This window comes from Typopeltis vanoorti, chromosome 3 (assembly GCF_054136105.1).
Source record: "Typopeltis vanoorti isolate ZY-2024b chromosome 3, IOZ_Tvanoo_1.0, whole genome shotgun sequence".
NCBI classification, from domain to species: Eukaryota; Metazoa; Arthropoda; class Arachnida; order Uropygi; family Thelyphonidae; genus Typopeltis; species Typopeltis vanoorti.
The window spans coordinates 65,319,198-65,341,523 of record NC_143551.1 but is presented as its reverse complement, the minus strand read 5'-3'; the positions used below and the strand labels follow the sequence as shown (position 1 = coordinate 65,341,523).

Here is a 22,326-nt window from a genome sequence, read left to right as displayed (position 1 = left end):
ATGTGTTTTATACGCTTCTAGACGTTGTAATGTGTTCGTTAATAGAACGTTTTGAACAACTAAAAACATATTATGATAATTTCAATTTCTTGTATAGATTACTACAAATTAATAACGAAGATTTCGAAAAACTTATGACGATTTAGAGATTCTCTTGAAGGACGGCGACATTAAAGACATAAATGCAATAGAACTATATGACGAGTTATGTACTTTCCGGCGGAAGGATAATTTAAATATTCAAAATCCTTTCGATATTTTTAATTTTATTTTGTCCAATAATTTATCTTTCCCTAACTTTTCAATTGCTTTAAGAATACTATTAACCTTACCTGTTAGTGTAGCGAGCGGTGTACGCTCCTTTTCCAAGTTGAAATTGATTAAAAGTAGGTTTTAATTTAAAACCTACTTAAGACAAGTATGTCACAAAAAAGGCTTCTTACTTTGGCGTTAATAGCTATTGAAAATGATACATATGCGAAATTAGACGTTAAGACCATTATTTCTAATTTTATGAATATGCAATCAAAAACCCTAAAATTTTAATTTAAAAAAATGTCAAGTATATTTATGTAATTTAATTTATTTTCTGTTATTCTGTAAAGATATTATTTTTTGAATACTTATATTAAATGTTCTAATTATTTCAGAATTCTTTTCTTATTTTCTCATCTATCTTGAGTTTCTTTTATTTTCCTAAAGATAGTTCCACTTATAAAAATTATTAAAACATCTTTACAAGTTACTAAGAATTTAGTAACTTGTAAAATTAAAGAATTTTTTAAACTTTAGTTCAAATAAATTTTAACTTTAATTAAAATTCATTTTAATTTTGTTAACGATTCGGATCGGTGAGAAGGCTATAATCCCTGTATCATTATATTCAACGATTAAAGTGAAGTGGCTTTATCAAAATTTGCTTTAATTTTTGAGAATTTTTTGAATATTCGGGTTTTAAAGATTATCCTGCTTAGTCAACACCCACGGTTCGTTACATTTAGCAAACCAACGTGTGGCTGTTCTGTCAAAATTTATTTAAGAAATTTTAAATAATTAAAATTTTTATTATCGTAAAAGAACCACACACGCCCGGATCGTTACAGGGGTGCTTAGATAGACATTGCATGCGGGCGACAAAGACCCTAGCGCCGGCTCTGCTTACACCCAATTTGGTCTGTTTTCATTAAAAAAAGCTAACTGCCACAGACCTAAGATACAACACGGGCAATGACACAGAACATGACAGTAATAACTAGCAATGTTCCAAGCCGTATACAGTAATGAATTTAACGTTGTGATTCTGGTTACTTATTTGTATGCACCAATTGTGAAGTTCTAATTACATCTAATATGTGTAATTAATTTGTTTCTAGTCCTTTATTGTGTATAACTTTTGCTAATACCCCTGACGATGTAGGTCTGGCGACTTACGAAACTTGTAGGGTTAAATTGTTTATTTTTATTGAACTCGTTATTTACCTTGAAATGTGGTCTCAATACAGGAAGCTTCCCACAGAACTGCTAAGCTACAGAAACTTCCGCTTTCAACTAAAATATATTTATTTCTGGACTCAGAATTGCAAACAAATCGACAAAAGTATGAAGCATGTATTTTATATATATAGTATTCCTTACTTGTTTCGAGTATTATTATTACTATTATTTTTATTATTATCTACTGTACATAACCCACCGTCTCCACTACTTAAGTTTTCATTTACATGCACTGCCATCTACCGCCCAGAAACAGCATATTTTGTCTGTAAATTTATTAGATAAAAAGTAGAACATTATAAAAATATAAGTATATAAGCCGGCTCAGTAATAACAGAGTATTCAGAGAATCCATATTTAAACAGAAAAAAAATTATCAGCAGAACATAATATATATGCGTCTGTATGTACGAAACATAATATTTATACACACAACCAAAAATAATTAATAATCAAAATAATAATAAATTATATAATAATAATAATAATGCAACTAACCCTGTACCATACGATATCTGTTCGAACAAGAAAACATTGCATAATACTGAGCTTGTTTGAACAAGAAAAATATGTCAAAATTTGTATTCTTTAAATAGTAAAACGCTTAGGCATGTTGGAACAAGAATAAATACACTTTGAAGATGAGACGCTAGAGGGCAGGATGGCAACAACTGTCAAACGATGTTTTTCCGATCTGGAAGTGTCGGTTTAACTATGTTGACAGTCTAATGTTTCAATGCTTGCTGTATATTTACGAATGGCTCTGAGTTTCTTTTAATAGTTTTAATTTCTCTGCGTGGTAGCAAACTTATATATCAGGTGAGAGAACAGTAGCGAAAATGTTTTTTATTCACCTACGATTTGAGAAGACATTCTCTTGTTGTTCTTTTAGATTTTTTTTTTTTTAATGCAGCATAGAGAAAAAAGAAAACTTGTACTGTAATTACCTCTTTCAAAGTATACCTTTGTATACATTGAAAGAGGTTTAATATACTTGATTGCTTTCATTCTTGCAGCGTACTTCACTGATATTGATAATTACATCACTACGCCAATATCTGACTTTGAAAAAAGTTTTGGTAGATTTAATAAATTCCATCTTGGATGTACTTGCATGCATTTTTAGCATTATGTTAAATTTTTTACGTGCATATCTGATAATTACAAATCAGTTATTGAAATACAACAGATTTCCAATTTGAATTTTAGTTGTAATTTAAGGTATTGTATAGATGACTATACAAATCTTGCGTTCAGACTTCCTCAAGTACATAAATGGGATAAGATACTGGAAGTAATGGAAAAGATTGGTATAGATTGGAAAGGGGGAAGGCTAATTATTTCACTATATATGGGACAAACTGCCATGGTGAGAGACATATATGGTACAACAGAACCAGGTATCATTGGATGAGGAGTAAAACAAGGCCGTTCTCTGTCACCAGTTTTGTTTAACATGTATTCTGAATCAATGTTAAAAGAAGCACTGGAGAATTCGGAAGAAGAAATAAAGATTGAGGTAGATAGATATTTACAATAAGATACGCAGATGACAAGGCATTATTATCAAATACTGAAACAGGACTACTACATCTGTTGAACAGATTACTGGAATCCTGTATCAATTATGGAATGAAAATTAACATAAGAAAAACAAAGGTAATGAAAATAGCAAGGAAAGAGGCAAATATGGATATCAGAATAAATGGGGAAAAATTGAATCAAGTAAAAACATTTAAATATCTAAGAAGTATTATTAGCAGTGATGGAAGATGTAAAAGTGACATAAAAGCAAGAATAGCAATTGGAAGAGATGCTTTTAATAGAAACCTAAAGAAAAGACTAATAAAATGTTGTGTGGAGTGTTGCCCTCAATGCAGCTGAAACTTGGACATGGACGAAAGAAGAAATTAAAATTTTGGAAAGCTTTGAGATGTGGATTTGGAGAAGGATGGAAAAAATCAAACGGGTAGATAAAATAACTAATGAAGAGGTCTTAAAAAGAGTAGAAGAAGAAAGAAGTCTGTTAAAGAGGATAAAAAGAAGAAAGGGAAACTGGATCGGACATATTCTGAGAGGAAATGGAATCATCAGAGATGCCATCGAAGGAAAAATAGATGGAAAAAGACCTAGAGGAAGAGTAAGAAAAAAATGCTACACGTACATGCTGAATGTACACATAGGTATGTTACATGCTGAATGGAGACAGGTACACAACCTTGAAAGAGAAGGCTCAGAAGAGAGTGGAAGAAAAGTTTTTGCTACTAAGAGAAGAACCTGCTCAATTGCAGATTACTCAAGAAGAAGATAGATGACTATGATAAATTATTTAAACCCAGTTATTGAATTATAGCAATTTTATATTTATATGGTTAGGAATCATTTCTCAGAAATTGTGTATACCTCTGCACATCAGCAAAGAGTAGAGAATATCCTGGTATTATAAAATTTTTGCATATTCCATATGACATTATGTCTACCTCTCTGTATTTCAGGGGGGGAAAAAGTGTAAAATTGAGAATTTTAAGTTTTTGCAAAATTGCTTTTATTCATTTAAATACTCTGCCTGAGTGAGAACATAAGCAGTTGGCATATATAATGTATCAGATATCATACTGCTGTATTTCTAAACATACAACCAAACAGATACATGTAGTAATATCTTGGTATATCTTGAGTTGAGACTTCAAGTACATCAAGAACATGGATGATTTTCAATCACTGAATCAGGATAACCCATTATGCCACTGGATCATCTCAGACTTCTAGGGAGTGGGTAATCTGTGATATACTGATTAGGAGGTCTCCAATAATGGTCTAGTCAAAGGGTGTTCTGTTTTATACTTTTACATTTAACATATCAGTTGTGTATGTGTATAAAGTGAGGGTTCTTCATTACTGTATCAGCAGCGCAGTGGCATAATCACTGTGTCACGAAAGTGCTGCATTTATTCAAAAGCTTAGTAGCCTTTGGGGAAAATTGCAAAACCTGTAAAGGAGCATATCTAAATTTTCATTGGCCTGATGAAAGCTTATTATGAAAGTTGGCAAAAATCATTGGTTTTCCACTGTAGCAGTAGTAAAGAATTTAGCTTCCACAATGTTTTAGATATTGGGACAGGATACCATATTTGCTGTAGGAGAGTTCAGTAGGAAGCTTTTCACTACACAAAAGTATATTTATTCATTCACAAAACAGAATCATACAGTGCACAGCTTTAAAGTTTTGCTCTATATAACAATTGGAATAATAATGGCATATTGTACCCTTTGATTGTGAAGATCTGGGTTCTGTTCTCATCAACATATAATAAGAGGAATCTTTATGAATTTTTTTTCAAATGAAGGTGAATTAATTAATCTCATTTTTTTCTCTATCAACTAGGATTTTTCTCCTAGTTGATAGATTGTGGTTAGAGCCCGTATGTGATGAGTCCTTGGACTACATGGAGATGTCATATAATAAGTAATAATAAATGAATAGTTATTCTGTCCTTTATACGACCAGAATAACTGTCCAGGCTCAATTTTTTTTAGTAACAATTTATTATTATCAGAGTTAGCGACTCATTGAGAGAGACCATATATCACCCACTCACATCAGCCATCATATTTTTTTTTTAATTCATTCACACTCACAACCTCAAAACACAATTCATTCCAATCATTCACCACTATGAGAGAAAAATCTAGCTCCTCCCCTATTTCTTCCCTGATTTCATTCTCAACTACCATGCATGTCCTCTCCACTCTCCATAAAATGAAAAATGCCATCTACTTTCACAAGTTTGTAAGTCTCAGTCATATAACATCTTTCTCTTATTTGCTAGTTTCTGCAACCCACAAATTCTCAATCCGTCTTCATAATCTATACTTCACAATCCCCAATATCATCTTTAACACTCTCCTTTGTACTCTCTCCACTATATCAGCATCACCATAGAAATCAGAGCTCTGCACAAGATCATATTAAGACCTTCTGAAGGGGCAAAATGATTTCCTTATCCTTATATCAAGGCTTTTTTCAGCATTACAATTATCCTTTAAGTTGTATTTGCAATCTTTGCTATATGGGCCTTGAACTTCGACTTCCTATCTACTAAAACTCCATCCCTTGTCTGATAAGTTTCTTCTAGTATAATCCCACTAATATAATATGACATTGGATATTTCATTACACTAAAGTGCATAACTTTACACATTAAACTGATAGCCATAATTCCAGTATATCCAAATCATTTTGCAAGTATCAGCTCCATTCCATTCTTTGCATCATCAGAAAGAGCTGTATTTTTACAGTTAAAGATTGAATAACGATGGTCCGAAATCTAATCCCTGTAGTATCCACTGGTCACCTTATATCTTGTAGACTTGCATCCCCATATACCACTTTTTGATACGTCAGTCACCCATCCTCTTATTCATGCTAATATTTTATAGTCCAATCCCATATTCCCTATTTATACACCAGTCTTCCCCTCTTTATCCTGTCAAAAGCATTATCGTCCAAAAGTCATGGTATCCATTCTCCTTGTCTGACTCAATAGTAACATTATTATAAAATGTGAGCAAATAGCTCAAACCTGATCTTCCCTTAGTAAATTCATCCTTGGGTATCGGATTATTATATGTTCTTTCCATTCCTTTGGAATCTTCCCTGTTCCATCTGAGGCTCAAGTTATATAGCCTGGTCAAAGGAACAGCCATTTCAACCTTTTTTTATGTGGCTCTTACCCATGAAAGACTTCTATAAACCTGTACCTTAACATACCCACAATACATTCATAATGTGGGTACGTTAAGGATTTTTTTTCGATTTTATACATTAAAAAATTTTTTTTTAGTAGTATATATATTAAGCCCTTTATAGAGGCTTATATATTCTTTGTACTGTAGATGGGATTTCAACTCTGGTCTCTCCATTTAAAAGGCATCATTACTAAGCTATAGTCTCCACTCCTTATAAGAGGCAATCACGACCTAATGTCCGTGTGGCTGAATGAATATGGAACAGTTTTTCTTATGTTTTCTTATTGTTATTTATTGTACCTGTTACTGCTTTGAAATGAATGCAATGGCATTAATTTTTTTTTTTTTTTTATATATATCCAAAGGAATTTGAGTGTTTTAATTTAATGTAAAATAACATTTGCAAGATCTTTCTATAATATGATATGGAATATATGCAGTATAAATGTCAGCATGATGCATTTATTCTCTCTGTTCCTGAATGCCTTTAAACAATGTAACCAGCTTTGGCAGATTCTTATTGAGTAAGGGTAGGTCCGAGGTATGCTGAACAAAGCCAATCGGCCTAGGTAGCAGTTTTGCTATTTCAGGTCACTCTGAAATCATCGGTGTTCTTTATTATAATTACTGTTAATATAACTAAATTATTCCTTTTTTTAACATAGCTAGTCAAGCACTTTCATAGCACAATTGAAAGAATAGTGGAATGCGGTTTCTTTTCCCTTTGATGAAAAGAATCTTTATGGGGGTTTTTTCAACTGAAGGTGAATTAGCCAATCTCTTACAGAGATTGCAGGGTTTCCCCCTCTCAGAAACTAGTTTTTCATCCCACATGCAAACAGACTGGCAAGAGAATACATGATTTACAGGCAAAAATACCGTTGGGGTGGGAGAAGTAGATAGCACTGTATGTGGATGAAGGATTAAGTATTAGAGTTGAAAGTTTATTTTTCACTTGGTTAGACTATAATAAATTTAGTTTAATCCTTTATCTTTTATTTTATATTTTATTATAAGTATTAGAGATAGTGGGTTGTGTGGAGTGGAGTGTCCTCCAGCAATGAGCCTGTGGACTCCTTGGAGGCATCACATAACAATATGCATTTCATTCGTGTCTGCCAAGTATAATGTGTTCTCAGAACACGTTATACTTGGCAGACATAACTAATAGAAATAAGATTAACTGTCTTATCATAGCATTAATTTGCTATATTGAAGCCATGCTGTTTACCAGGAGTCCATAACACATAGCCAAGTAGTAGTGATGACAATCCAACATATAAAGTAGAAAATGAGAGAAGTAAAACCTTTTTATTCTTAGAATGGACTCTTCCCTGACCCCCATTTATTTATTTAATAGCAGAGAACTGTATGTCACATCTCTTATTCTATTTATGTAAATGCTGCTTTTTTTTAGCATACATATTTTATTTTGTACAGCAGATATAAATTAGGGTATTAAAGATTATTTCAGCGATAAATTTCTAGACTAATGAAAAGAATCTTTATGTACTAAATATTTAAAGTCATTGAACTAATACATGATTGTTTTATAATGCATTATTTTCAGGTTAATTATATGCAGATAAATTTTAGGACACGACTCTGAACTGGCATTTCATTAGAAACACAAAAAGAAACACTAATTTCTAAAACCAAAATGGCTTCAGCTGATGAACATGGTGTTGACTTTAAACAGTTGGAAAGGAATGTTTATGCAGCTATAGAAGCAGATGCAAGGTACTGGAGAGAAAATGATGCTAAAATAAGAGCTGTAACCCAACATGTTCCAACTTATGAAGACTTTAGGTATTAATTATTTGAAATCTGCATTTTTTGTTAGATACTGTGAATTATTTAAAGCTGTCATGCTGATCTGTCATATTTCACATTTATGCAGTAAGTGCTATGTACTACAGTGTTTTTTTGCATGGTTGAATGCAAATGATCTTATTACTATTTAATGCACATTTTTTTTACCATTTTACTAAAACATACCTAAAAACAAAACAAAAAAAAACAGTAAATTTTTAAAAAATTCGGTTTCAACAAGCCTTTTAGATAGGATAGCATAAACATATTTACTGTTACAAGACGATTTCATGAATAAAATTAGTCACTTTTTTTTTTATCTTGATGAGTATTGATTTGCCATTTTTAGGATTTCAGCAAACCATAACTTAAGGGTCAAAGCCAAATAACTGGGAGGAGACCTCTACATCGCATTTCAGGAATGCAGAGAACCGACTTGGACTTCTGACTTAATGTCCAATCTTCACCGTCACATGGTGCACCTCATTAGTAGGCATCTACTGGGTACTGAACAAACAAGGATAAGGTGACAATTTGGGACTTATAATCCTGCCATGGGCATGGATATACTGTGGAAATACCAGTGGTGGTTGGCGGTATGTGGCGTTGGTGTAGTTTTGGTCAGTTGGTGGATTGAGAGGTGGAGACAGCTATAAAGCAGGTGTCCTCCCTCGATGAGTCTCTCTGGAGGTTCAAATAATAATAATAATATTAAAATGAAATATATGTTGATCTTTAATTGACCATGATTTATAAACATCAATTAAAGATCAATATATATTTCATTTTAATTATATGTTTGAATGACCAAATATAATCTCAACAATTTGGGACTTAGCTAACCAAATTATACTCTCTATTGACTTAAACTACAAATGCTTATGATGGTACAACATGATGAGATTTCATATTGGTTGTGGGTGCTGTCCAGTTTAAACAAGGACTTCGCTGTCTTCATCGGGGAACCAGGGTGAACAGTGAAAAGTAATTCTTCTAGAAGAATCAGAATAAACCTCTCAGAAGAATTGAAGTTGGGAACCATCAGCATAAGCTGTATTAATGGAAAGTAAATTGAACTTGCAGAAGAATTGAAAAAAGCACCATGTGGACATAATTGGCATATGTTGGAGATCTAAACAACAGATTAGGAAATAAATATCCTACCAGGCATATAGGAACATTTTGGGAAAATTTGAAGAAAAGGGCAAAGCTAATAATAATAATGGTAAGTATTGGCTGGATTTCTTCTCAGAACACACACTAATCATTACTAATATGCTCAAACATGCACAAGTTCACGTGCAGAAAAGATGCAAGAAATAAGAAATTCCTCATTGGCTACATTGTTGATAGTGATGTCTTCATATTAGTTCAAGATACAAGAGTGTACAGAGGATATGAAATTGGAAATGAACATCACTTAGTTTTAAGTAGGATAAAACTTAAAAGAATGGTGTCTAAAAAAGTTTTAAAAAAGTTAAGTCGAAGGAAATTATTGTCTTGGTTGGCACAAATGATTATGTGTGGGAGGATATAAAGGAATTGTTAGAAGAAGAGCAAGAAGGTGAAGATTGTAAGTCTCTTATCCATGCTATGATAGAGGTAAACTGAGGAGGAATAGGAGGGCATTGCTAGTTAATGAGTCTATACATAGGTTGTGCAAAAAAAATGATGTAGGATTTGTGGTCTGTATTTAATGGAAAGAAGATTTGTACAATGCTGATGGACTGCATCTAAATGGTTTTGGTGTGAGAGAGCTTTGTTCACAGAGCATGCTGAAGCACAAATTCAGGAAAACATAAGCAGTTAGGGTGGAAACGGGCAAGTTTGTGTGAAGGTACCATGATGATGGCAAGTGAGTGTGAGAATGACCAACTGCAGAATCTAGGGTCTGAAGCAAAAATATTGAATAGGATAGTTAATTCTGGGAGTAAAGATGGGCTGGCCTAAAGAGATGCTGCAGTTTCTATATACTAATGCCAGAAGTATCAGGAACAAGAGGGAGGAATTTTTGGCATTGGTTAGTGCAACCACACCAAAAGTTATAGGCATTACGAGACTTGGCTAACAGCAGATGATGTAGTTACAAGAATAGAATATGAAGGATTTAGTATTTTCAGGAAGATGGGGAAGGGATACTGATGATGATAGCAGATGAATTGCAGCCAAAAAGAATAGGAGAAAGGTGGGAGGGTGGCTGTTCATTTGAAGCAGTCTGGTGTGAGATTAAGGCCAGTAAGGCCAAATATACAGTTGGGTGTTGTTATAGGCTAGGGAGTTTCACAGATGATCTGGAAGACATGCATCACCAAATTAGTATGAGCACAGGGTTGAGTGATTATTATGGGGAACTTCAACTATGAATATATAGACTGGAACGAAGAAAGATCACATGGCAGGAAAGAAATGGAATTTATACGCCCACTGAGAGAATTACTTGAAGCAGCATGTGCTGGAGGGGGGGGGACTAGGGATGTGTGAATATTGGACCTGGTAATAGGATCAGAAAAGCTAACCATAATCAATGTAACCTCCGACCATATTGCCTCCGATTGGTGAAAATGACCTTGTGGTCTTCACTTGGGAGATTATACAACATGAGGAATATTCTGTCCAGAAGGGGTATATGTGGAACTACAAGGCAAGTGATTATAACAAGCTTAGGAAGAAGCTTAAATCTGTGCCATGGCTTAAAACACTGCAGCATAAGGATATTAGTAGTGCATGGGAGATAGTTAAGGGTCATATAGAGGAAGCAATATTAAATTGTATACCTCAGGTAAGGAGGGTTAATCAGGTAGGTGCTATATGGATAAGTAATATCATTAAGCATGAGCTGCAGTTTCTATATACTAATACCAGAAGTATCAGGAACGAGAGGGAGGAATTTTTGGCATTGGAGGATATATAAAAAGGTGACAGCATGGCAAAAAAAAGCAAAATCAGATTATGAGAAGAATTTAGCAGAGCAAGCCAAAGGAAATCCCAAAGAGTTTTGAGTAAGAGGAAGAATGGCTATGGAAGATTAATCTTAATGAGTGATGGTGGTGACGAGGTGACAAAGCAGGTAAAATAGTTGAGTTACTGAGTGACCACTTTGCAAGGGTATATCATCCTAGTGAGGTTACTGCTTTAATATATGTGACAGATACTAATGTGGGAACAAAGGTGGATGAATTGGAGATTCTTAGGATATTGCAGAATCTCACTATAAATACAGCTGTGGAATAGATGGAATGACAGTTCAGGTTTTGTGAGAATGTGTAAGGGAACTCGCAGTGCCTCTGACTAGGCTCTTTAAGTCTCAGCTCTGGTAGAATTCTAAGAGAGTGGAAAGAGGACATTACCTTGCATAAAGGAGGTTCTAAAATGACAATAACAAATCAGTCTGGTAAAAACACTGGAAAAGTTGGTCAAAAAGAGACTTCAAGAATGGATGGATAAAAATATGATACTGTATGAGAGACAATATGGCTTTGTGAAGGGTTGGTCATGCCTTAGTAATTTACTATCTTTTAATAATAGAGTAACAGAGTTGGATAAAGGAAATGGCTATATGGTGATTCTGCTGGATTTTGCAAAGGCATTTGACAGAATACTACATGGAACTGTTATGCAAATTAGAACAAATGGGAATGGATATGCACTAGTTAAGTGGATAAGAGAGTGGCTGCTGGACAAATATCAAAAAGTGGTATATGGAGAGGCAGATTCGAGGTGAAAACAGGTGACTAGTGGTGTGTCACAAGGTTCAGTGCTGGGACCATTGTTGTTTAATTTGTACTCTCCACATTGCCTTGATTAACTATTAAGGCAATGTGGAGAGCTTACAGGATGATTTAAATAGGCTGTCAGTGTGGAGAAATGTAGAGTTATGCATTTTGAGATAAACAGATTACAAGCTGTGTGTCACATCGATGGCACTGTGCTTCACAAAATAGAGGATTCTAGAGATTAGGGATGGTGGTAGACAAAGAGTTAAAGTTTAGAGGACATATTGCTAAAGTAGCCCATAAGATTACTTGACTGTTGAAGAACACACAAGTAGAAATAAGTAAGTTGTTATTCATCTTTATAAGGCCTTGATACATCCACATCTGGATTACTAAAGTATGATCAATTGTGCTCAAGTGTGTGGTCTCCTGGGTTTCTTGGGAATGTGGAAGCAGTGGAGAAGATTCAGAGGTGAGTGACCAAGATGGTGAATGGTCTGTGGAATGTTCCCTATGAAGACAGATTGAGGGTGTGTGGATTGAAGAAGTTGGTTGATAGGAGAAAAAGAGGGGATATGATAGAAACGTTTTAATTGCTTAAAGGGTTTTATAGGACTGATTTAGGGGAAATGTTTCAACACTTGGCTGGAGGGACCAGAACAAGGGGGTCATCCCTGAAGTTGAATAAAAGTGTGGTAGTAGGGGTGTGAGGACTAGATTTTTTGCTTGGAGAGTTGTGAATGAGTGGAATGGGCTGCCAGAGTCAGTTGTGAGTGCTTTGTCTGTTAATGGGTTCAAAGAAAGGTATGATGGATTGTGTAGATAGTTTGTCTCTCCTGCAATGAGTCTTTGAACTCCATGGAAGTGCCCATATAATAATAATAATAATAATAATTAGTTGAGCAGCTTTTGCAGATAAACTGTAAAATCAACTATACAAATATTATTGAATTAAGAATTATAAACACATTAACACAAGAATATTTTAATGTTTGCCAAATATTTCGGTCTGAAACTAACAGACTATCTCCAGTGGCTTGATAGGAACATATTTTACAAGGTGGAATACAGACAATTGATCATTCAAAAGTAGAACGAGCCACTTGATGTTACATTGCTAAGCATTAAAGAGAGGTAAATTTCATCAGAGCGATGAATAAATTATAGGTATTAATTTCAGACAGAAATATTTGGCAAAAATTAAAATATTCTTGTGTTAACGTGTTTATAATTCTTAATTTAATACCACAAGTGTCTCTCAAGAATGGAAAAAACATTATTGAAGAAATAATAATAAATTTAGTTTAATCCTTTATCCAAGTGTGAGCAAACAAAGTTTGCGCCTGAAGGTATCTTCAGGACAGAGTTTATTGAAGAAAACTTGAAGCAGTTTGAAAACAAGAACCAAATCTTGGAGTCTCAGTGGCAAACTCTGAAGAAGACATTGATTCAGCTAGGGAGGCATGCAGTGAAGTTGTCTGTAAGGACAGGAAAATAAGAATCCCATGATGGACACAACAAGAAGAAATTCTGGAAAAGAAGAAAGCATATGAAGAAGAAGAAACCTTGAGAATTTATGTGAAAGAGTGTGAATGTAGAAAGTGTGAATGATAGTATAAATGGTTTCTCAGAGAACAAAAAAGATGAGATAGATGCATTAAGTGAGATCGCGTTGTTGAATAGTGCGATAGAAAGAGCAAAACAGCAGCTAGAGTGCATGAACAAAAGTAGACTGAATGAACCAACCAATAATAAAAGGTATGACAGGAAAAATAGACGTATGAATGTGAACATGAACAAAATGAAGGATAGAGTGCTGTATGGAGACTCGTTAGTACGAGGTGTGTTAGTAGAGGATTTGACAAAATCATACCAACCTGGTGCGACCATAAAGGACGTAACTGCGTCTATTAGAGAGCAAAAGGAAAGGGTGAAAGAAATGATTGTTGTGGCAGGTATGAATGATTTGAAAGGAAATAAAATGGAAATGATAGAAGACCTGAATGAATTGTTTGAGGTAGCAAAAGAAAAGAGTGAGAGAGTTAGAATGATTAGTCTTTTGCCACGGTATGACAGTGAAATGTTTAAAACGAGGGCTATAATTACAAATGACTTTATGCGTGGGTTATGTATGACGAGTGGTGTGGAATTTGTGGATGTGTGGAGTGAGTTTGATGGGCGAAAGGATCTATATAAGATGGATGGCTTGCATTTGAATGGTTACGGTGTAAGAAGACTTGAGAAAGTGTTGCTGAATGTAGTGGATGTGCAAATTCAGGGAAACTAGATTTGTTAGGGGGGGGGGGAGTAGAGATACAGTCCTTATGGAGGCAGTTGAATGTAAGAATGAATATAATATGCCAGAGCAAATAAGGACAACAAATCTGAGTGGGATAGTTGATATAAGGCATCAAGGTAGGGTTGGGGCTAATGGGGGTCTTAAATTCATGTACACTAATACTAGGAGTATTAGGAACAAGAAGGAAGAGTTTTTGGCCATGGTTGGCACTTCCAGACCACAGGTTATAGGTATTAGTGAAACATGGCTGACTGTAGATGATAAAACTAGTGGGATTGAATATGATGGGTATAGTGTGTTCAGGAATGACAGAGAGAATAAAATGGGGGGAGGAGTATTGTTGATGATAGCTGATGAGCTCCAGCCAAGGAGAATAGAAGTTGAATCGCAGGATAGAGAAAAGAGCACATTTGAGGCCATTTGGTGTGAGATTGTGGCTAGCAGAACTAAATATACAATTGGGTGCTGCTATAGACCAGGTGATAGAAAAGATGGTGGTGACAGTATGCACAAGCAAATAGAAGAAATGGGTGGAAGGAGGGTGATTATTATGGGAGATTTCAACTATGGTCGCATTGATTGGAGTGAGGAGAGGACACACGGGAGGAAGGAACTGGATTTTATGTGGTTATTAAGGGATAACTATTTGCGACAGCATGTAATGGAAAATACTAGGGGTCAGAGAGTGCTTGACCTAGTAATTACATCTGAGGATTTGGCTGTAACAAATATGACCACATTGCCACCAATCGGTGAGAGTGATCATAGGGTCTTAACTTGGGAGGTGGCTAAAGGTGTAGAATTTTCAATTAAGACAGGGTACATGTGGGATTATCGGGCTGGAAAGTATGACAAGCTTAGGAGTTTGATTGGTTCAGTGCCATGGCATGTACAACTGCAAGGACTAGAAGTTGATAGTGCATGAGAGGTAGTTAAGAAGTGCTTGCATGAAGCAATGGCTGACTGTATACCTAGAGTCCGAATAATAAATCAAGTAGTGGTTAAATGGATGAATAACACCATTAAGCTTGAGTTGCAAAAAAAGAAACAACTATGGAGGGAATTTAAGGAGAAGGGTCACCGGCAGGCACATGAACGGTATAAAGCACAGGCCAGAAGGGTGACGAGTGTGGTAAGAAAAGCAAAAAAGGATTACGAAAGAACATTGGCCATGCAGGCTAAAAAGAATCCTAAACAGTTTTTTAGATATGTAGCAAGTAAAAGGAAAAATGTACATGGCAGATTGATTTTAAAGAATGCCGATGGCAGGGAGGTAACTGAATCAGTTGAGATAGTTGAGTTACTGAGTGAGCACTTTGCAAAAGTATATCATCCAGGTGGTGACATTGCAGAAACGAATAAACCAGTAGATTATACGGGAATTGTGGTTAATGACGTGGAGGTGAGTAGTCTATTGCATAACCTCAATGTCAATACATCTGTGGGATTGGATGGTATACCAGCTCGTGTTGTACGAGAAGCAGCTAAAGAATTGTCAGTACCCTTGACCATTTTGTTTAATTTGAGTCTCCTGGGTTAGTCCCGAGCGGGTGGAAAGAGGGGAAAATAGTTCCACTGCATAAAGGTGGTTCCAAGACTGCTGTAGTAAATTACCGACCGATTAGCATATCAGGAATCATTGTCAAGGTCTTAGAGAAAATAGTCAAGAGGAAAATACAAGATTGGATAGAAGAAAATGGGATACTATATCGGGTACAGCATGGTTTTGTGAAGGGTAGGTCATGCCTCAGTAACTTGCTCACGTATTATAACACAGTGACGGCTGAACTGGATAAGGGTAATGGGTTTACGGTGATTCTACTGGACCTTGCCAAGGCCTTTGACAGGATTCCACATGGAATTCTAATCAGTAAATTGCAGCATATGGGAATGGACATAGGGTTGGTGAGATGGATAGGAGGGTGGTTGACGGAGAGATATCAGAGAGTGGTTTACTCGGGAGTAGAGTCCACAAGACGGCCTGTGACTAGTGGTGTGCCACAAGGATCTGTTCTTGGACCACTGCTGTTTAATTTGTTCATAAATGATATAGGAAATGATCTGAGAGGAACAGTTCATTTGTTTGCGGATGATGCGAAGTTGGGTAGGGCAATAGTGAATGCAGATGACGTCAAAATTTTGCAGGATGATTTGGATAGATTGGAGGTCTGGGCTAAGGAGAATGGATGTCAGTTTAATGTGGCAAAATGTAAGGTTATGCATTTTGGGGTGAAAAGATTGGCGGCAGTTTACTGCATTGGTGGAACCGTGCTCCAGGAAATTGATGAGGCACGAGATTTAGGAGTGTTGGTAGATAAGGAATTGAAATTTAGGGGACACATTGCAAAAGTGACCAAAACAGCTCATCAAATCACTTGGTTGCTGAAGAATACGATGACAAGCAGAGACAAGCAGGTTATTGTTCCTCTGTATCGAGCCTTGATAAGACCCCATCTAGACTACTGTGCTCAGATTTGGTCACCTAGGTTTCTTCTTGATGGGGAGGAGGTGGAGAGGATCCAGAGGCGAGTGACCAAGATGATAGCAGGTCTGTGGAATGAACCGTATGAGAACAGGTTGAGGATTTGTGGGTTGCAAAAATTGGTTGATAGGCGGAGGAGGGGAGATATGATTGAGACATTCAAATTACTGAAGGGTTTGTATAAAATTAATTCAGAAGATATTTTTGAGAACAGGGCTGGTTGTGGGAGGACTAGGGGACATCCATGGAAACTGGGCAAAAGTGTGGTTGGTAAAGGTGTTAGAGCTGGGTTCTTTACTTTTAGAGTAGTGAATGAGTGGAATGCGCTCCCTGAGTCTGTGGTGGATGCTGTGACAGTGAATGAGTTTAAGGCGAGGTATGATAGATACTGTATGAATGTCAAATAGTTGTGATGAATATGATTTGGGGCCTCCCTCGATGAGTCCAATGACTCCCTGGAGTTGCCCGTAGTAATAGTAATATCAAAAGTTCCTAGCAAATAAGTCAGCAGATGTTCTAAAGGAATATAGAGAAAAATGTAAGAGAGCTAAAAAAAAGTCATGGGAAGGCTTTGGTAAAAATATAGAAAATTAATATCAGGAAGGTGGCCAAATATTTTGGAGGCTGTTGAAAAAAAAATTACAAATAGAGGAAAGAGGACTGTAAAAGGAATCAAAGGTGATAAAGGTGCCAAGAAAACTGAAGATAAGGGTATCCTAGATGTCTGCAGTGATTACTTTGCTTGTTTTGTTTAACAGTCTTTCAGTGAACTAGAATATTTTCAAGAATAAAATGCAAAGAGGAGTACATATCAATACTTGAGGTAGAAAAAGCAATCAAAAACTTGAAATGCGCAAAGGTGCTAGAGTAGATGATATTGAACCAGAAATGCTTAACTATGGAGGTATAAAATGTTGGAAGTTTTTCCCACTTGGTTAGACTATAATAAATTGAGTTTAATCCTTTATCCAAGTGTAAGCAAACAAAGTTTGTGCCTGCAGTATCTTCAGGACTGAGGCAACTCATGGTAAAGGTGGGTCAAGCTCTCATCACTACTTGTCTTAGTATCTCCCATAATGCAAAGCACATCTCCCTGCAGACATGTATAATGCTGTGCATTAAGGGAAGGGTCACTACCCAGACCGGTTTCGATCTTTATTGAGGTCTTGTCAGTGGGAGCCAGACCCAATGGTGGTGATACTAAGGTGGAAGCAATGGAGAAATCATATTTACCTATACAAGTTGCCAAAAGGTGTCTCGCCTTATTATTAAGTTACTCTGGATTTAGAGAAAGATGTTGGAAGTTTTTTCCCACTTGGTTAGCCTATAATAAATTTAGTTTAATCCTTTATCCAAGTGTAAGCAAACAAAGTTTGCTCTTGAAATATCTTCAGGACTGAGGCAACTCATGGTAAAGGTGGACGAAGCTCTCATCACTACTTCTCTTAGTATTTCCCATAATGCAAAGCACGTCGCCTTGTGGAACATGTATAATGCTATGTGTTAAGGGAAGGGCCACTACCCAGACCGGTTTCGACCTATATTGAGGTTTTGTCAGTGGGAGCCAGACCCAGAGGTGGTGATACTAAGTTGGAAGCAATGAAGAAGTCATATTTACCTATACGAGTTTTTACCTATGAGAGCTTAGTCCACCTTTACCACGAGTTGCCCCAGTCCTGAAGATACTTCAGGTGCAAACTTTGTTTGCTTACACCTGGATAAAGGATTAAACTAAATTTATTATAGTCTAACCAAATGGAAAAAAACTTCCAACATCTTTCTCTGAATCCAGAGTAATTTCATAATAAGGTGAGACACCTTTTGGCAACTCGTATAGGTAAATATGACTTCTCCATTGCTTCCACCTTAGTATCACCACCTCTAGGTCTGGCTCCTGCTGACAAGACCTCGATAAAGGTCGAAACCGGTTGGAAGCTTGGGCGATGAATGGCAATGCTGTAGCCCATGAAGTTTTAACTGAGGCTCGGCTGTTGCTGTCATCCAGGTCCTGGGGGGGGGTAATGAATAGCAATGCTGTAGCCCATGAAGTTAACTGAGGCATGGCTGTTGTTGTTACCCCTCAGATCACTTTTGAGCAAATGAGCCGCTCTGCTCGGTGGTGAGGTGAGCCTGCCATGGGGTAGAGCCAATGCTGAGTTTTTGGAGTGTTTGGCCTGTACTTTAACATTCAGTAAAGGTTGAAACTGGTCTGGGTAGTAGCCCTTCCCTTAATGCATAGCATTATACATGTCCGCAAGGAGATATGCTCTGCATTATGGGAGATACTAAGACAAGTGATGAGAGCTTGGTCCACCTTTACCACGAGTTGCCTCAGTCCTGAAGATACTTCAGGTGCAAACTTTGTTTGCTTACACTTGGATAAAGGATTAAACTAAACTTATTATGGAAGTATAAAAGTTTTGCAGTGACTGCACTACATAATTCAGAGGACCTAGTCAGAAGGTTGAATTCCAGACGATTCGAGTAGAGCTCTAATAGTTCCCATCTATAAAAAAGGGAATAAAGCTGAATGTGAGAATTAGAAGAATTTTTCTACTAAGTGTTCCAATTGAGATTTATACAAGCATACTTGAAAAGAGGTTGAGAAAGATTGTCGAAGAGAAACTTGGAGAAGAACAAGTTAGGTTCAGGCCAAATACAAACACGGGTTGTCAAGATCAGATTTTCACTTTATGATAAATAGTTGAGAAATCGTAGGAATATGACAAGGATCTATACTTATTTTGTAGATCTGGAAAAAGCATATGACAAGGTGCCCAGATAAAAGCTTTTGAAAACACTGTAATTATATGGTCTAAATGGAACATTATTCAGAGTAATACATAGTCTATAATTAAGTTGTGAATCAGCAGTTAGAATTGAAGGAAACACAGGATGTTTGATGTAAAATCAGGGGGGTAAGACAAGGATGCATGTTATCTTATTCATCATCTATATGGATTGCATTATGAAAGAAAGTAGCATTATATCTAATATTAGAATTGGATATGTGAAACTTAGCTCTTTGCTTAATACAGATGATGTTGTACTCCACAAGATTCTATAACTAAATTGAATACTTGGTTTATAAATTGAAAATTTACTAAATAAATTGAAAACTGGGTCTCTTTCCAGCCAAGATGGCTGGAAAAGAGACCCGAAGGGAGACCAAGAAAACTAGGATTGATTCAGTCAAAAGTATCTTAGAAGCATGAAAAGTTATTATATGACAATATTGGAGTGTTGACAAGGCTTAGACTAATTTGGAAATATGTGGAGGTGATTATTAATAATAATGCAAACTTAGTCATGTAGTGCTGTCATAGTAGCCTTAAGGTATATATTAGGATATTGAGGATGCTGATGAAAAAAAGTGTAAAGGATGCATTTATAGATTTTTGGATATCAGATGTGATGTATACTGAATGAATTATTATTATTATTATTGTTCCGGGAAACTCCAAGGAGTCGACAGACTCATCGAGGGAGGCCCTAACATGTCAACAACAACTATTCAACATTCACACAGTATCTATCATACCTTGCTTGAACTCATTCACGGTCGTAGCACCCACAACAGACTCTGGAAGCTTATTCCACTCATTTACCACTCTCCAAGTAAAGAACCTAGCTCTAACACCCTTGTCAACCACGCTCTTGCCCAGCTTCCATGCATGGCCCCTAGTCCTCCCACCACCAGTCATATTTTCAAAAATATCTTCTGGATCAATCTTATAAAAACCCTTCAGTAATTTGAATGTCTCAATCATATCACCCCTCCTTCGCCTATCGTCCAATTTCTGCAACCCACAAATCTTCAACCTATTCTCATAAGGTTCATTCCACAGACCTGCTATCATCTTGGTCACTCGTCTCTGGACCCTCTCCACTTCCTCCCCATCACGAAGAAACCCTGGTGCCCATAGCTGGGCACAGAAGTCCAGATGGGGTCTTATCAAGGCTCGATACAGAGGAACAACAACTTGTTCGTCTCTGCATGTTAAAGTATTTTTCAGAAGCCAAGTGATTTGGTGAGCTGTTTTAGTTACTTTTGCAATGTGCCCCCTAAACTTCAATTCCCTATCCACCAACACTCCCAAATCCCTGGCCTCATCAATCTCCTGGAGTATGGTTCCACCAATGCGATATACTGCTGCTATTCTTTTCACCCCAAAGTGCATAATTACACTTTGCCACATTAAATTGACATCCATTTTTCCTAGCCCAGTCCTCCAAACTATCCAAATCATCCTGTAAAATTTTGACATCCTGTGCACTCACAATTGCTCTACCCAACTTTGCATCATCAGCAAACAAGTGAACACTTCCTCTCAGATCCTTTCCAATATCATTGATGAACAAATTGAAAAGCAGTGGTCCAAGAACAGAGCCCTGTGGCACTCCACTAGTCACAAGACGTCTTTTAGACTCCACTCCTGAATAAACCACTCTTTGATATCTCTCCTTCAACCACCCTCTTATCCATCTCACCAACCCTATATCTATACCCATCTGCTCCAGTTTACTGATTAGGGTTCCATGTGGTATCCTATCAAAGGCCTTGGCAAGGTCCAGTAGTATCACTGTAAACCCATTACCCCTATCCAGTTCAGCCGTCACTGTGTTATAAAACGTGAGCAAGTTACTGAGGCATGATCTACCCTTCACAAAACCATGTTGTCCCCCATACAATATCCCATTTTCATCTATCCAATCCTGTATTCTTTTCTTGACTAATTTCTCTAAGACCTTGACAATGATTCCTGATATGCTAATCGGTCGGTAATTTACAACAGCAGTCTTGGAACCACCTTTATTCAGTGGAACTATTTTCCCCTCTTTCCACCGGCTCGGGACTAACCCAGATCCGAGACTCAAATTAAACAAAATGGTCAAGGGTACTGACAATTCTTTAGCTGCTTCTCGTACAACACGAGCTGGTATACCATCCAATCCCACAGATGTATTGACATTGAGGTTATGCAATAGACTACTCACCTCCACTTCATTAACCACAATTCCCGTATAATCTACTGGTTTATTCGTTTCTGCAATGTCACCACCTGGATGATATACTTTTGCAAAGTGCTCACTCAGTAACTCAACTATCTCAACTGATTCAGTTACCTCCCTACCATCGGCATTCTTTAAAATCAATCTGCCATGTACATTTTTCCTTTTACTTGCTACATATCTAAAAAACTGTTTAGGATTCTCTTTAGCCTGCATGGCCAATGTTCTTTCGTAATCCTTTTTTGCTTTTCTTACCACACTCGTCACCCTTCTGGCCTGCGCTTTATACCATTCATGTGCCTGCCGGTCACCCTTCTCCTTAAATTCCCTCCATAGTTGTTTCTTTTTTTGCAACTCAAGCTTAATGGTGTTATTCATTCATTTAACCACTACTTGATTTATTATTCGGACTCTAGGTATACAGTCAGCCATTGCTTCATGCAAGCACTTCTTAACTACCTCCCATGCACTATCAACTTCTAGTCCTTGCAGTTGTACATGCCATGGCACTGAACCAATCAAACTCCTAAGCTTATCATACTTTCCAGCCCGATAATTCCACATGTACCCTGTCTTAATTGAAAATTCTACACCTTTAGCCACCTCCCAAGTTAAGACCCTATGATCACTCTCACCGATTGGTGGCAATGTTGTCATATTTGTTACAGCCAAATCCTCAGATGTAATTACTAGGTCAAGCACTCTCTGACCCCTAGTATTTTCCATTACATGCTGTCGCAGATAGTTATCCCTTAATAACCGCA

At 36.6% G+C, this 22,326-nt stretch overlaps 1 protein-coding gene across 1 annotated transcript in view; it reads left to right on the top strand.

Annotated features, from left to right (window-relative positions):
- Window positions 1-2,102: 2,102 nt before the first annotated feature.
- The window catches only part of LOC150108221 (dynein axonemal assembly factor 19), a 51,022-nt gene continuing 30,798 nt past the window's right edge, over window positions 2,103-22,326 (top strand). Inside the window, exons 1-2 of the mRNA XM_090415669.1 lie at window positions 2,103-2,313; window positions 7,814-8,052. Of these exons, the coding sequence (XP_090271795.1) occupies window positions 7,904-8,052 (149 nt within the window). The 5' untranslated portion in view covers window positions 2,103-2,313; window positions 7,814-7,903. The remainder of the gene's footprint in view (window positions 2,314-7,813; window positions 8,053-22,326) is intronic.